At 45.2% G+C, this 15,959-nt stretch overlaps 1 protein-coding gene across 1 annotated transcript; it reads right to left on the bottom strand.

Moving 5' to 3' along the window:
- Positions 1-753: 753 nt before the first annotated feature.
- Positions 754-7,243, bottom strand: SERPINF1 (serpin peptidase inhibitor, clade F (alpha-2 antiplasmin, pigment epithelium derived factor), member 1). Its single transcript, XM_006863233.1, has 7 exons — positions 7,160-7,243; positions 5,769-5,967; positions 4,464-4,619; positions 3,858-4,061; positions 2,759-2,901; positions 1,724-1,934; positions 754-1,013 (listed from the first exon to the last, which is right to left on the bottom strand). Exons 1-7 carry the CDS (start codon positions 7,241-7,243, stop codon positions 754-756), a joined length of 1,257 nt encoding a protein of 418 aa, XP_006863295.1.
- Between the last annotated feature and the right edge of the window lie 8,716 nt (positions 7,244-15,959).

Raw genomic sequence — 15,959 nt, 5'->3', positions numbered from 1 at the left:
AAACCATAGTGCCACCAAGCCTCCTTGTTTACATATCAGATCCTGCTTTTTATTACTGTTTAAGAACTTTTTAAAAATGCTTTATAAAATAATTATTTCTTTAAGCTACAGATTAGGAGTCCTGGTGTGGCGCTATAGGATGGATAAGCACTGGACTGGTAACCTGAAGGTCAGCATTTCAAACCCATCAGCTGCTCCTTGCCCTACACAGGGTCTCTGAGAGTCAGAACCAATTCAAATAATACTTAACAACAACAACAAAGTTACAAATCACCTGTCTTACCTGTCCAGGTGCTATCTTCTGTCGTCAAATGTAAGGTTAGCTTGGCTGGAAGAGAACCTGTGCTTGGGTTAAAGCCTAAAGTCTAGTTTATTTAAGAGAGTACTCCCGTGAGTGTAGCAGAAGGGGTAGTGGGCCTAGTACATGAACACCCCTGGAGCTGAGCATTACCCAGTGCAGACAACGAAGAGTTCTTGTAAACATGACTTTCTACAGAGTTTACACAGAACCAGGCTCTAAGACCAGCAAGTTCTTAAATGGCAACAGGGCTTTATATTAAAGCTGACTCAGTGGCACTTAACATCCTTCATACTGAACTCAACATACACTTAGCAAGGTAACAAAAGTTAAGGATAAAGCTTTTTTATTGCAAAGAATACACTGAAACATAGGGGCAGCCTTCATGTAATGTGTAACCTGCCATCCCTCTGGGCTTACTCTCTCCTAGGGTATTTGAACATTAAACTGGAGCATTAAGTGCCCCTGGGGTCCAGAATTTTGCCTATAAAGAGAAGGGCCCCTGTGTCTGTGTCCCTCAGTACAAAGATAAAAGGTTGGTTAAGGTGGTAGTCCAGGGGAAAGGTGAGGCGGGCAGGCTGGAGCGCAGGGCTGGGGGCAGTTCCTGCCCCGTCCTCATTCCACTCAAAGCTAGCCCGGTGTTCCACTTGAGTAAGTTTGATGGACTTGCCTGTGATCTTGCTAAAGTCCGGTGACTCGAACAAGGATTGGAGCTCTGCAGAGATGAAGAGAGGTTTCCATTAAAATCTTGCTTTATATCCAGCCCACAGGAAGACTATAAACCTGATCCTTAAATCCTGATTTTTGAGTTGTATAACAAGCTGGGACTAGAACAAGACATTCTACCTTATGTGGGATATATGCAGCTCTGCGCTTGTAGAGGGTTAAACACATAGCATGAGGTAAGGATTAGAAATCAGTTAAACACCTATCTAGAGAAGCAGTGTTTTCAGCTCCTGCTATGTGATGTTGTAGGATAAGCACTAGACTGCTAACTGAAAGGTTGACAGTACAAACCCACCAATTGCTCCTCGGTAAAACTATACAGACAGGGTCACTTTGGACATTGGAACCAACTTGACATCACTTAACAACAACATAAAAGTTTGGTGTAAGGATAAGCACTGGACTGCAGACCACAAGGTTGGAGGTTCAAATCTACCAGCCACTCCTCGGAAACCCTATACAGGCTCGTTGTGTTGGAACCAACTCAGTGGCACTTAACAATAATAGGATACATGCTCATGGGATTGGGAAATGAATGCTAAAACGAAGGCAATTCAATATTTCCTCTCCAACACTGTTAGAATTAAGGAACTATCCATGTTCCATGTCCTCTCAATACCATCATGGAACGATTGGACTCTGCTTAGCAAGGGGAGACTCAAAGGCTTATCCACCAGCAAACAGGTCTTGCAGACATACTCATCTCCTGCAGGGATTTAGTGACTTCGCCTTCATAACTCAGCTTCAGCTTAGGGATGGTCAGAACTGCTTGGACAGTCTTTAGTTCTTGATCTATATCATGTATGAACTCAGAGGTGAGGCTCTCTTCGATCATGGTCAAGTTCTGGGTTACTTTCTGGGGCAGGAAGAAGATAATGCTCATGCTTCCAGTCAAGGGCAGCTGGACAATCTAAAACAACAAGGAGGAAGCACATGGGTTAATCCTTTAGACACACAAGAGCTGTCTTTTCTCCCAGGGTGGGACCCTGGCCTCTTGCTTTCCCCCAGTCTCCAATATAAGAATTGCCTCTCTAGGCTGTTGCTTTCTGGCAGCAAGTCAGCTCCTGCTGTTGCATTTCTTACTTTGGCCTGATGCCAATTCTGAGGAGCTAGACTTGAAGCCCAGACCTATGTTTTCTCCCAAGGCCAGTCTGCCAACGTTTACTAATCTGTTATGGGCTAGAAATGGAGTGTTGGGTACAGAAGCAGCAATAAAATGGGTCCTGGAGCAGTGGTTCTTAACCTCAAGTCCATGGAATGAATGCCCTCAGCCCCTCTAAAACTACATGCAGAAATGTGTGTGTGTGCATTCACATGACAGTTTTCTAGAGCGTTCTAGGAGATTTTGTCAGATTCCCAAAGAGATCCATGCCTTGACTTAGAATTGAAAGAATTTAAGTAGACAAGAAAGATAGAATGCCAGCAATTTGGAGTTTGTGATAGTTTTCCTGAGTTTAGCTTTGAATTCTGTAAATAAAAAGTCTCTATAAAAAGTGAGAAAAGGAAAAGAAAGAACACTTGATACCCTTTACACATTATCGTATTAATCTTCATAACGAGATAAAATATTTTCAATAACTAGCCCCTTGCCAGTTTAAAAAAGGAGATAGGCTCAGAGAGGTTTATTAGCTTGCTCAAAGTCAACAGCAGATAAAATAACTGTTGATCTATTTCTAATATACCATTTTGCCTCTCCTTGCCCTGTCCCCCTCAGGCCACCCCACCCCTACAGACCTTGCAGTTGAGGTCGGAATCCAAGCCATAGCGCACAGTAGCCTTTGGATCTGACATCATTGGGACTCTTACAGTCCTCTCCTCATCCAAGTGGAAATCCGCCAAGGAAGTCTTTCTGGGATCAAACTTTGTTACCCACTGCCCTAAAATGAAATAAACAGTGTCCTGAGCCCGGAAGACAGAAAAAGGCAGCAGGACTATGCTGCTGTTGAAATTGTCTGGTTCTAGGAATTTAATTGGTGGTGACAGACCAGGCTCCATCTCAAAATGGCCACAATACGAAGGGGCTTCCCAAAGGTCATGGAAAAGCTCCATTCTTTTTTCATTCCATGTTTCTATGAACTTTTTGAAGCCCCCTATTGCTAGGACCCTGGATATATTCCACAAGCAAATTCAGAAGGAAATTGTTTTGTTGATTTAACTCTGGACTACACAAGTTTCTAGAAAAGACTGAGAAGGGTAAGCTGGTGTTCACTTTTACAGTGGTGTCTCTGGGAGACAGAAGCAAAGGATGGCAGAGCTAGAAGCAACCTCAGGGATCATCTTCTGATCCCTCTTGTCACCTGAAAAGACACGAGAAAGCTCAAGCCCAAAGAGATGAGGGTGACCAGCAAATGAAACCTAAGCTCCTTGAGTTTAGTGTAGCCTTCAACAGTCTGGTCTGGAGCTGCAGCTTCTACTGGAATTCAATATATGGAATAGGAAACCATTTGGCTTTTCTCTAGGAATTTAGGGGGAAGTTGCCCAAAAAAACACTGAATATTTGATGTGAATTGAGGCTGTTAATCAAGCTAGGTCACGGGCTCCAGAATCTTGTCTGACTCCAAAGCCAGAACCCAGTGTCCAGCCCTCAATAGGAAACTCAAGGATAAAGTGTCAGTTCTCGTTCACTCCCCACAAGCTTTGTGTACTGTGTAGACACTTATGAAATATTTGCTAGTTTCCTAGAGTTGGTGATAAGCAGGTCTCTCTGAGGTGAGTGTGTATTTCTCAGCTCCTCCTATGGCTTTGCCCTGCATTCACATCAGGTAAAGTCGGTTACTTCTCCCCATGCCTACTAGCCACCGTAGACCAAAAAAGGAAGTGAAACAGCCCTCACCCTTAAAGTAAGCCACGCCAAGAAGGAAAATGCTGATTCCACTGGGCAGTTCTCTTGTGGACCTAGCGATCTTGCCTTTCATCTGGGCCTGAACCCAGTTGTTAATCTCCTGGAAATCCAGGCGGGAGTTGCCAGTCAGTATCCTGGGCCTGGTCCCATATGATTTCTCCAACGGTGCCACAAAGCTAGATTTTATCCGCAGCTCTGAGAAGAGGTAGGACAGAGGTTAATGCACTAAACATTGAACCAGCATTCTCTCTTTGAGAGTGTGCCCAGCTCAAGCTCTGGTTGACAATTCAGCAGGCCCTAACTTCCTGCCCAGCTTCTTCCCAAGACTTAATACTGGGACTTCATGCCAGCTTCCCCAGACACTGGACAGTGAACAACAGATTTCGTTCATTGTGGTTCCGCTTGTCCCCTCCCCTCCCCCTTTCTCCCTAAGCCCACTTCCTCTTTCTGATTCCCTTTGGGCTCACAGGCTCTAACTACCCACCAGTGCCAGGATTGGCCTGAACATACACGGGCTATTGTTGAGAAAGAAACCCTCAGCATGGAACCTAAAGCCCTCCTCTTTTTCAGGAGGCCCAGGCTAGAAAGGCCGCTCACTCCTCTCAAAGATGATCCGGGAAGCACTCTTGAGGTTCTTCTGGGGGGCGGTGACAGTGGCGAGAAGTTCCTTGTAGGTGCCGTGGATGTCTGGGTTGCTGATCAGGTCATAGTAGAGAGCCCGGTGAATGGTAGATTCTGTTCGATGCTCAGCTCCTGCCCCAGAGACAAGGATGTGAACTTCAATAACCGCCAACCATGGCTCACCCAGCTCACTCCTGGGACAGAGAACCATACTATGGTTTCTTTCTGCCTGCCAAGAGCCTCAGTGGACTGATACTGCAGACATTCTAGGTGGGCAGGGAGTTTGAAGGCAATGGAAGAACTAATGACTGCAATTCTAAAAGATTTTCCTGAAGTTGACTAGAGGCTTCAGGCCAGAGAGTGGTGGAAGGATGAGGTGAAGGGTACAAGTCCCATACTTCTCCCAGCACAGCACTTGCCAGACAATTTTGTGGTTACTTGTTGATTTGTTTCCCCTGAGAACCCAACCGTGACCCCAGTGAGGGCAGAGGCCAAGTCTGCTTATATGTATTTATACCCCCTGGGCCGAGACCAATGGCTGGCACATTGTAGAAGCTCATTTCAAGAATGAGTAAATGAGGACTCTAGACTCAATGAAAGAGAAAGGCTGTGTGCTGGCAGCCAGGAGGCAGGCTTGCAGAATATGTCCATTGGTTGTTTAAATGATTATAATATTCCTGAGTATTTGTGTACATCCCTCTATACCCCCCAACAATAAAAACAGGGAATAGAAGTAAATACTGTTGTAGGATGATGCACAGAGGGGATTGTAATCATTGCAATGAATCTATGTTCTCTCATGTAAATTATCACTCAATTCACAATAAAAGCATTTTTAAAAAAATGAATGTTGAAATCTCCATGTCATTAAGTGTTCCCCAAGGTGGCACTGTGGGTTAATGCGCCAGACTGCAAAGCCCTTTGAACTGCAAGGTCGGCAGTTCAAGCTCACCAGTCGCTCCTCAGAAACCCTGTATAAAGTCGCTATGGGTCAGATCCAACTCAACGGCACTTCACAACAACAAGGCCACATACCAGCACCAGCAGTGCCCAGCCTCCTTCCAGGAAATGAGGAAATGGCATACAGCTTTTGTATTCCACCCACTTTAAGTCAGGACCCCACTGGGTCTAGCCTCTCAGTGCCTCTTCACCCTTCCCTGAGGTGTGGCGTCTCTAGGGCCTGAAGAGCCATGTACATACAGTAGCCCAGCAGAACCCCTCCGGGTCTGTCCAAGGAAGAAAGCTTTAGGCTTCTGGGGCTTTCTGCATCTCAGAACTCACCCAGCGACAGGGCAGAGAGTGCTGTGGCCACGCTGAGCGGAGACAGGAGCACATTGGCAGCAGGACTCATGCTGGATCTCACACGGTAAAGGTCATAGCCAAAGTTGGAGATGGCTGCTGCCAGCTTGTTCACAGGGACCTTAAAGAATGGATCCTCCTCCTCCACTGGTATCCCTGTGGTATCGGGGGCTGGAGAGCCCTGGTAGGAGACAAGAATTAATACGAGGACCAGTGGAGATGAACAGTACATAGGGGTTTTCTCGCTTTGAGTGGGATTGTCATCTGGCCTCAAACTGCCCTTTCAAAGCACAGTGAGTGTAGCTTAATGTTGGAATGAGTTGTGTTTCTGAACAAGCATGAGCTCTGTGCTGGGGAGATGCAGCCCAGGAGAGCTCACCTGGTGACCTGTGTACCTCCAGCCTGCAGAAACCCTGGACTCGGGCCACACTCAGTGACCTTGCTTACTGCTTCCTAGGTCTCTGCCTAGAATGTCCTCCATCCACCAAGACCTCCTTGTATTTCATGGTCCTAGTCCAATATCATCTCCTCCAGCAGATTGTCCTGAAGAACACTTTGGTTTCCTGACCTTCTTCTCAGAAACTACGACCACTTTTTAACCCCCTGCCGGGCTCTACTGACTGTCCCATTTGAGTTAATTTGTTTCACACTTGTTGCTGTGTTTGTCTAGTATCCCATGAAGGCAGCAATAGGCTGGGAGGCTTCTCTGTTTCTACTCATGCCCAACACCTGAAGAGAAGGTGTTCAATAGATGAGAAAAAAATGAATGGTAATGGCCACAATAGTCTTTTAAGGATGGGCATTACACCTGCTTGTCACTGACTTGTTATGAGACATTCCACATTTACAACAGTCGTAAAATCTCCCTACTTTGTACATTCAGGACATACATCTGGCAGTAATGAATACCAAGGTATGGGGTAAGTGTAACACTGGCTTAGTTATGAGTCAACTTGGCTGTGCCAAGATTCTCAGTGTTTTGGCAGTTATGTAATCATGTGGGCACCCTCCAGTTTTGCATAATGGTGATTTTCATATAACAACTTAACCTTTAAAATTTAATCATGTCAGTAAGTGAGGAATAGCTACAGTATCCAATTTTATATATAACACAATGAAAACTCAGGTAAAAGCAACTTGTTTCTCACAAGTCACAAAGCTAATGAGAGAGCAAGAATTTTTTCAAACTCAGGATAAAATCCAGGGCTCCTGCTACAGTGTCCCAGCAAGGTGGGGCAAAATGTTTTCTCTCTCTTCTGCTGGAGACACCAGGGCCTTAGATGTCTGGCCTGGAACCTGGGTAACCAACTCCCTGTCCCATCTGCTATGAAGGAGGGTTGGGATTGTTGCAGCATCCCGTCCCACCCACTGACCTCCTCCAGACTCCCGGCGCTGTTCTGGGAGCTGCCATGCCCGAGGAGGGCTCCAATCCAGAGCAGCAGCACAAGGGCCTGCATCCTGGGCCTGCAAGAGAAGTGAGAGTCAACCACTGCTTCCCTCACCCACCAAGCTGTGCCTTCCTGGGCAGGGTTGCCAGGGTTAGCAACCTTTTTTCCAGTTCCTCAGCCTGGAAGTGGACTCTTGACTCAGCAATATTCTCCACTTCTGCCACCTGCCTCGTGGCCCAGGCATATCCCATTGTCTGTGACAGGGGCCCCACCCTCTAACCTAAAGGCCCAGAGCCATGGTGATCTTTGTAGGGAGCATGGTTTAGCACAATACATATGGGAAGCTTTCCTCCATAGGGACCAGACAGCTCATTTAACAGAATTTGAAACAGTGTCTAGTAACCCATGTCTGCTGAGTAGAATCATAAAATACTGAGAATGATGGCACCAGGAACAGCCCCAAGAAATTTCTAATTCTCTTAAATTCCAGCAACCTGGAGCTTGTGGTTCCCTAAGGAAGCATGTCCCCTTCTCAGCAATTCTGTTTCAAGAACTCTCATTGTCATGGTTAGAAATGCAGGGTCTAGGGACAGACAGCCTGGGTTCAAATCTCAATTTTGCTGCTTTTAAAAGCTCTTTGCATCGATTTTTCTCTCCCATAAAATAGAGAAAAAACAGTACTTACCTATTATTATGAGAATTAGCTAATGATTTAAAAGCATATTATCCATGCCAGAGACAAGTGGTCTCTAAGCCAAAATACTTTCCTATAAGAGATCCTTTGGCCCACTTCTTCCCTCTAACTCCCCCTTCTGATAATAGCTCTTAAGTCCCTAGAACCTTCTCTTCTTCTCCAGGTTAAACAGCCTTGTTTCCCAGTAAGACAGCCCACCACTTAACAGTGTCCTCCCATGCCCAGAGTCTAGTCTAGTACTTGGATCACAAAGTAAATCTCTGAAATCTAGACTCAGGACACCATCTACTGCAGCATCCCTACCCCTCTGGCCCTCTTGAATTCATCTCATCCATGAGCTTACCCATGGAGTCAGGATATGGGGTTGGGAGGGGACAAAAGACAACTATTGAAGTTCAGATAGGATCTCCCTAGTGGCCTTCTGGTTAGAAAGTGGGACTTTTGCAACTTTCAGCCAAATAGTATAGAGGGAGAACACCAACACTGATAAGGTAGGCTCACTATGAATCATTCAAAATCAACATGTCCCTAAGTACAAAGATGAGAAAGGATAGGAAGGTGGGTGGCGTGGAAACAAGCCACAGGGAGGAAGCCGGATAACTTGTTACATGGAGGGGACTGCAATCCTGAGATGAAACAAAGTGTGTGATTTGTTGAATGTAAAGCTGATGAGCTGACGATCTTGTCTGTAAACCTTCACTCAGTTCACAATAAAACGTTAAAAAAAAAAAAAAATAGGACCTTTGACTGATCCATGTTCTCCATCCATGCTACCAAGTCAAGAATTTATGATCTAAACTACTTTGTCTCCCTGTCCCTGCAAAGCACATACTCACAGAAGCCAGGTTTCCTTCAGTTACTTCAATATCCTTCTATATGTACATACACACAACACACACAGTCCAAACGTTTCTTGAGCTCCTATTTTTTTAATATACACAAACACATACACACTGATACATGCACACACACAGAGGATTCTTAGTTCCTTCAGTATCCTTTTATATACATGTTAAGTGCTGTTGAGTCAGTTCTGACTCATAGCGACCCTATATAGGGTTTCCCAGGAGCAGCTTGTGAGTTTGAACCAACCTTGCGCTTCAAACCAACCTTGTGGTCCACAGAGCCATACCAAGATTCCTTTATATACATACACCTAACATTTTTCTGACTTCCCACAAACTGGATCAGAAAAATTGGGATTGCAGTGATTTTTGGCTAAAGTCCTTACAATTAAGTCTGATAATCCACTGGGCAACATTGTAGAGCATGAAAGGCAAAAAAGAAGAAACCGTCTCCTGAATTTGCTCAGTTTAAAGCCAAATTACCAGTGGGGACCAGCTTGCTTGCTTTCTGGACACTGATCTGGAGTTAGCATCTCAGAGAGCAAGTTCTACGACCCTATATTCTCAGTCAGCTGCTCTTCCATATGGCTGCCCCCGCTGCTCAGGGTAGAATCTTTCACTGAGACTTTAACACCATTGAGTCTTAAAGCTGCAATCCACCCAGCCAACCCCACCCAGAGCTGGCAGAAGCCAAGCCTTCCCGAGCCACTGGATTACTGAGACACTGAAACCCAGTGAGATGCTTAGGAGAAAAGGCGAGAGAAGAAGCTCTAACCCCACTGGCAAGGAAGGAAGGAGGTGGGGGGTCATGCTGGCATCCTTTTTAAGGAAAGTACATTCACAATTCAAATACGCCTAAAGATGATGCCTTCTTGAGTCCCTCCTTAAGTTGGTGTCATTGTCACTAAGCAGGTGGACTGGGGCCTGGAGATGAGGTGAGAAACCTGGTGGGGAAAAGCACAGGGGTCCAAAGCTGGCTCTGGGCTAGATGTGGGGGACATTTCATATTAATCATAACTCTGAATCCACACCCTAGGGTCGAGGGAAATGGCGCGCTTATTGAAAGCTCCTATAAGGACAGTGAGAAGGAAGAGAGGAAGGGTCTGCACAGGTGCCCCTCTGAGTACCCCATGGAAAGTGATTTTCCTATGGGCGGGGACAGGCAACCATTGGCTGGCCAGGGGGCAAAGGCAGCGGGTGCCATGCTGTCCAAAGGGCAGTGCCCAAACCAGACTTCTTTCCTACCAGGTGGGGGAGGAGGCAGGTAGCCTCCCTGTTAGGCCAAGGTCAGGCCTTACTATTGCCCAAATCAAGAGAGATACAGGAGCTGGAATTTTGTGACTCAAACTAGGAGGACGTAGTCAGAGCCAATACATGTGTTTCATATTAAATCCAGTGTGAGACAAACACTGTTCCGCCTCCTCCCTGAGTCTCCTCCCACAACCACGCAGTCTTCAAGCCACATGGCAGTGGACCTTGTGGGCAGTGCAGGAAAGGACACTTCCTGGTCCCCTCCAGGCCTAACCATGGTGACCCCACCAGTCCTCTCTGCCAGACAATGTTCCCTCTTCAGTCTAGAAGCCTGAGGGAGTCAGGCCAAGGCCTCCAGAGTGCATCTGCCCAGGCACCCGAGGGACCAGACCTAGGAATCCTTCCCCTCTCACCCTCAGCCTGAGGGCTGAACTCCCAGAAGACAGGCCTGGGCCAGACAATGACGGGAATTCTGGGAAATCCACTGCTTTTCTTTGGATTCTTGTTGTGGTTTGCCCTGAGAAGCGGAAAAGGGTGCGGACAGCAGTCTCCAGCACTGGCCACGGAGCCTGAGCCTCTCATCCCATCTCCTGGCTGAGCTATATAGTGATTATCACTTACAAGAGGCCCAAACCCTATTGGTCACCAGCTTTTACTCACAGTTAGTTTGGCCAGAGAGTAGAGTTGGGCTTGGATGGAAGAACCCAGCTGTACTCCATCCCAGCCCTGGAGCGGGCTCAGCGGCCAGCAGCTAGGGAGTGTTACAAAGTTATCTTTGAAATCAGCACTAACTGATTTAGAAAAGGAGCGGGGATCTGGGCTGAAGCCAAAGAGGCGGGATAGGAGGGGCTGCCGCCCCAGCCCCCAGCCGCACCAGGTGGGAGCAGCTTCCTTGAAGAGCCCTGTCCATATCCTCCACCCATTTCTTGGTGACTGGAGAGCCCCTCTAAGGCACTGTGTTTTGCTTCCCCCAGTGCACTCTCCATTACTCCCCACTCACTTCATTCAAAAGTCCAGCTTCCTTTCTGATGGGTGCAGTGGGGTTTGGGGATAATTGGGTCCTGACCTTCCACCACCACCACCCCAGCCCTCTCCAAAATGATCTGCACTCTCTCATCCACTCTGGTGTCCAAACTGCAAGAGCTACCGCCTCCCACCTCCTCTCACCTGCACCCCTCATTTTTGTACCCTGGAATACCCCTGCCTCTCCCCAGTCCCCAAATCCAGGGGATACACAGACTTGCCCTGGTCCACAGACTAGACAGGGAGCTGCTTTACCTGTGGGTGTACTGCAGCTCCGCTCCCAGCCTAGGTCCCTCAGAGCCTGCACTCTGAGGGGCTCCAGCAAGCACAGCAGCTTTTTCTTGCTGCCTCCCAATCCTGGAGCCAGCAGGCTTCAGATTACAGCTACTCCTTTCTTAAAGCGACCTGCACTCAATATGGGTTCAGTGATTGCGTCATTGGTGCTAACTTTTGCTGGTGGCTGGACTTTTTCTCTCTTCTCTGTCTCTGTCTCTTTCACACACACACATGAACTTCTCTTCCGCCTGACCTTCCTTCATGGTATTGACCTTCTGTGCTACCTATTAGGGCCCCCTTGCAAGCTGGCAGACCCCCAGAAGGCACATTGGCCAGCCTCAGGTGGGAGATGAAACTGAGGACTAGTTATCTTGCAGGAGGAGGCCAGGGCACAGGCTAGTGGAATAGAGGAAATGGGCTCAGTGATGGAGCCACTGCATTCTTCCTGGTCCTTGGTACTGACACCTTATAAGTGTGTGATCAGGAGCAAGGTATCTGTCCTGGTTCCTCCTTTTCCTTATCTGAAAAAGGAAGGGATGGACCTAAGATTCTGTGTACATTTTTCAGTTCAGAAATTCTGAAGACCCAAAAGAGCAGTGGGGAAAATATATGACCAGAAGAAGAAATGAGACCCACTGTGCACATCTGCAGGGAGAGGAGACCTGCCCAGCACCAAGTGAGAGGCACAGTAGGGGTTGCCTGAAAAAGAGAAAACCTAGACCCTGCCCACGTTGGAGTATTTAGGTACTTGCAGTGAGGTTATTGAGATGAAAACATGGACATCAGAAATAATTAGAGAATCTAACAAAATGTTTTCTAAGCAGGTATGAGTCTTGTCTGAAAGTTTAATAGTCATTCCGGGAAGGAAAGGAAACTATTTGGAAAGATTTAGCTTCAGGAAAAGAACATTTAAAGGGACTGACAGCTATGTTCAGATTTCAAGTGTCTACATCCAGGAAGCAGAGTCTGGATAGAATTATATATATATATAGTTACAAATCGGTCTGCGAACCTTAAGGTCAGCGGTTGGAAACTACCAGCCGCTCCGTGGAAGAAAGATGAGGCTTTCTACTCCCGTAAAGATTTATACCCTCAGAAACCCTGTACAGGGTCACTATGGGTCAGAACCGACTCGACGGCACTTAACAACAACAACAATATATGAAGTCCTGGTGTGGCACTGTGGGTTAATGCACCAGACTGCAAAGCCGTTAGAACTGCAAGGTCGGCGGTTAAAGCTCACCAGCTGCTCATTGGAAACCCTATACAGGGTTTAGCTATGGGTCAGAATTGACTTGAGGGCACCTAACAACAACAAAAGGCACTGTACGAAGTACATGGGGGTGGGAGGAGATGAAACAGATTCACTATTCTTGCTCCAAAGATCTAATTGCCTGGGGGCTCAGGACCATAGTCTCAGGGGACACCATAGTCAGTCGACATTGTCCACAAAGACGGTGTTCTACATCCTGCTTGGGTGAATAGTGTCTGGGAACTTAAAAGATCATGAGTGGCAGTCTAAGTTGCAGGTATTGGTCCCCCCACGTGCAGAAAAAAGAAGAGTGATAAGAATTGAAGAGACTTGAAATAAATTAGTCCAATAGACTAATGGAACCTGTCACCATCAGTTTCCACGACTCTGAGACCAGAACTAGATGGTGTCCAGCTACCACTACCAACTGCCCTGATAGGGATCAATTAGAGGATCCTTGTGAGAGAAAATGGGGAACAAAACTCAAAATTATTTAACAAACAAACAACAGATTTAATGGTCAGAAACTCACCCATGTGGCCCTATTTTCAGCCAAGCAGTAGAGAGGTTTATGGGGTGGGGGGTGGGAGTGACAACAGCACTAGTAAAGTATGCTAACCATGAAATGGTCAACCATTCAAAATCAAAAGGGCAACATTTTCCTAAGGACAAAGTTAAGAAGGGATGGGAATGTGGGTAGAATGTAAATAGGACCCACAGGAAGGAAGCAGGGTAACTATTGTTGCTTGGAGGAGAATGTAATCATTAAGTTAAAACAAAATATATAATTTGTTGAATGTAAAGCTGATGATCTTGTCTGTAAACCTTCACTCAATTAACAATAAAAAGTTAAAAAGATGAGAACACATGACTCCAATACAATAAAGTACATTCTGTGATAGCAGTGTCTACAGAATGACATTATTCAATATGGCGGCCACTTACCACAGGTGACTACAGAGCACTTGAAATGTGGGCAGTCTGACTTGAATCTGTTTTCAGTGTAAAATACACATGAAATTTTGAATACTTAGTATGAAAAAAGAATGTAAAATGTCTGAATAATTTTCCTATTGCTACATGGGAAAATGATACGTCGTCATATTAGGTTAAATAACATTAAAAATACTATTTTTATTTTTTAGGGAGTCCTGATGTGGCGCTGTGGGTTAATATGCTGGACTGCAAAGCCGTTTGAACTGCAAGGTTGGCGGTTCAAGTTCACCAGCTGCTCCTCAGAAACCCTAGACAAGGTCGCTATGGGTCAGAACTGACTCAACGGCACTTAACAACAACAATTTTTATTTTTTAGTGTGGCTGCTAAAATATTTTAAATTCCCCAATTGACCCATCTTTGTGGGTCATATTATATTTCTATTGGACAGCATGATCTATTGGGTATTGGTACCACTGTTGTGGTCAGGTTTGGTGGAGGTTTTCTGGAATATATGAATCTAAACTGAGCCTTGAAAGATAAATAAGAGTGGTGACCCTGTAGAATAAGCACTGGACTGCTAACTGCAAGGTCAGCAGTTCAAACCCAGCAGTGACTCCACAAGAGAAAGATGAGACTTTCTACTCCTGTGAAAATTTACAACCGTAGAAACCCTATACAGGGTCACTATGAGTTGCAATCCACTTGATGGCATAAAAAGGACTCCCTGGTTGGTGCAAATGGTGAACATGATCAGTTGCTAACTAAAAGGCTGGAGGTTCAAATCCACCTTGGAAGAGGGACCGGGCAATGTCTGTAAAGTCAGCCATTGGAAACCCTCTGAAGCAGCCACAGTCCTACTCTGACACACCTGGGATCACTGTGAGACACAGTCAATTCTACGGCAACTGGCTTTTGTTTCACTTTTTGTTTTTAAGCCTAGAAAGGTGAGATAGAAAATCCAGGTGGAAGCAATCGTCACTAATGTTATCGACACAGGTGATTTTTCTTGAGGAAAAATTAAAACTGAATTCCTATCTGACACACAAAAATTAATTCTAATACCATAATTAAGAAATAATTTAAAATTCATTCTAGCACATTAAAGATTTAAAAGTGAAAAACTATTTCTGTTTCTAATGACTTTTATTTAAATTATTTACTAATTTTTGAATAGTTAATTTTTTAGTCACATGAGTCAAAACTCAAAAGTAGTAAGGGGTATTCCTTCACTGAAGCTTTCACAGCTTCCTCTCATTCTGACCTCATCACCCATTACCACACCCTGGAGGAAGCATCTAGCATTAATCTCTTTCTTATGTTGTTGCTAAATGTCATCGAGTCAGTTCTGACCCATAGCGACCCTGTAGAGGGTTTCCAAGGAGCAGCTGGAAAGTTGAACCACCAACCTTGCAGTTCAGACAACTTTGCAGTCTGCCCCATTAGCCCACAGAGCCACACCAGAACTCCATGCTGTTGAGTCAGTTCCGACTCTTAGCAACCCCGTAGAGGGTTTCTGAAGAGTGGCTGGTGAAGTTGAATCGCCGACCTTGTGGTTCAAATGACTTTGCAGTCCAGCGCATTAACCCACAGCACCACACCAGATATACATTCTTAAAAACAGACTTCTGGTGTGGCGCTGTAGGATCAGCACTGGACTGGTAACCACAAGGTCAGTGGTTCAAACTCACCAGCTGCTCCTCAGAAACCCACTATAGGATGACTTTGAGTCTGAACTAACTTGACAGCACTTAACATTGTTAACAATATCTTAAAAACAAAAGCAAACACATATAAATCCAAAATGAAATCTATGCCTATCATTTTGGTTCTAACTCTTAGCCACACACATATTAAGTGCCATCGAGTTGGTTCTGATTCAGTGACTCTGTAGAGAGTTTCCAAAGAGCAGCAGCTGGTGGATTTGAACTGCAGACCTTATGGTTACCAGTCCAGTGCTTATTGTACAGTGCCACACGAGGACTCCACACACACATATACAACAGACAAAATTGTAAACATTTTAGAAGGAAACATGTAATCTCTGGATAGGAAAAATTTTTTCAACAAAAAAAGTACATATCATAAAAAATTGGTAAATTTGACATTAAAATGAAAAACTTCATGAAATGGTATCATGAAGCAAAATTAAAAGACAATCCACTTACTGGGAGGTAATTATATAACACAACTGACCCCAAAAAAGTTACTAATGGTATTATATAAAGGACTACAATAAGAGAAAGAAAACTAGTTCAACAGAAAATAGGCCCAGATAATTTATAGAAGAAAAATCCTAAGCGACCAGTAAACTTATAAAAAGATATTTTATACACAGACTACAAAACATTTTGGAAACCACACAAACAAAAGTAGACAAAATAGATGAGTGGGACATACTAAAAATTAAAAACTTATGTGCCTCAAAAGATTTCACCAGAAGAGTAAAAAGGGAGCCCACAGAATGGGAAAAAATCTTTTGCAATGACACATCAGACAAGGGACTCATT

The sequence above is a fragment of the Chrysochloris asiatica genome, unplaced genomic scaffold (genome assembly GCF_000296735.1).
Source record: "Chrysochloris asiatica unplaced genomic scaffold, ChrAsi1.0 scaffold00054, whole genome shotgun sequence".
Classification (NCBI taxonomy): domain Eukaryota; kingdom Metazoa; phylum Chordata; class Mammalia; order Afrosoricida; family Chrysochloridae; genus Chrysochloris; species Chrysochloris asiatica.
This window is presented reverse-complemented; position numbering and strand designations above follow the sequence as displayed.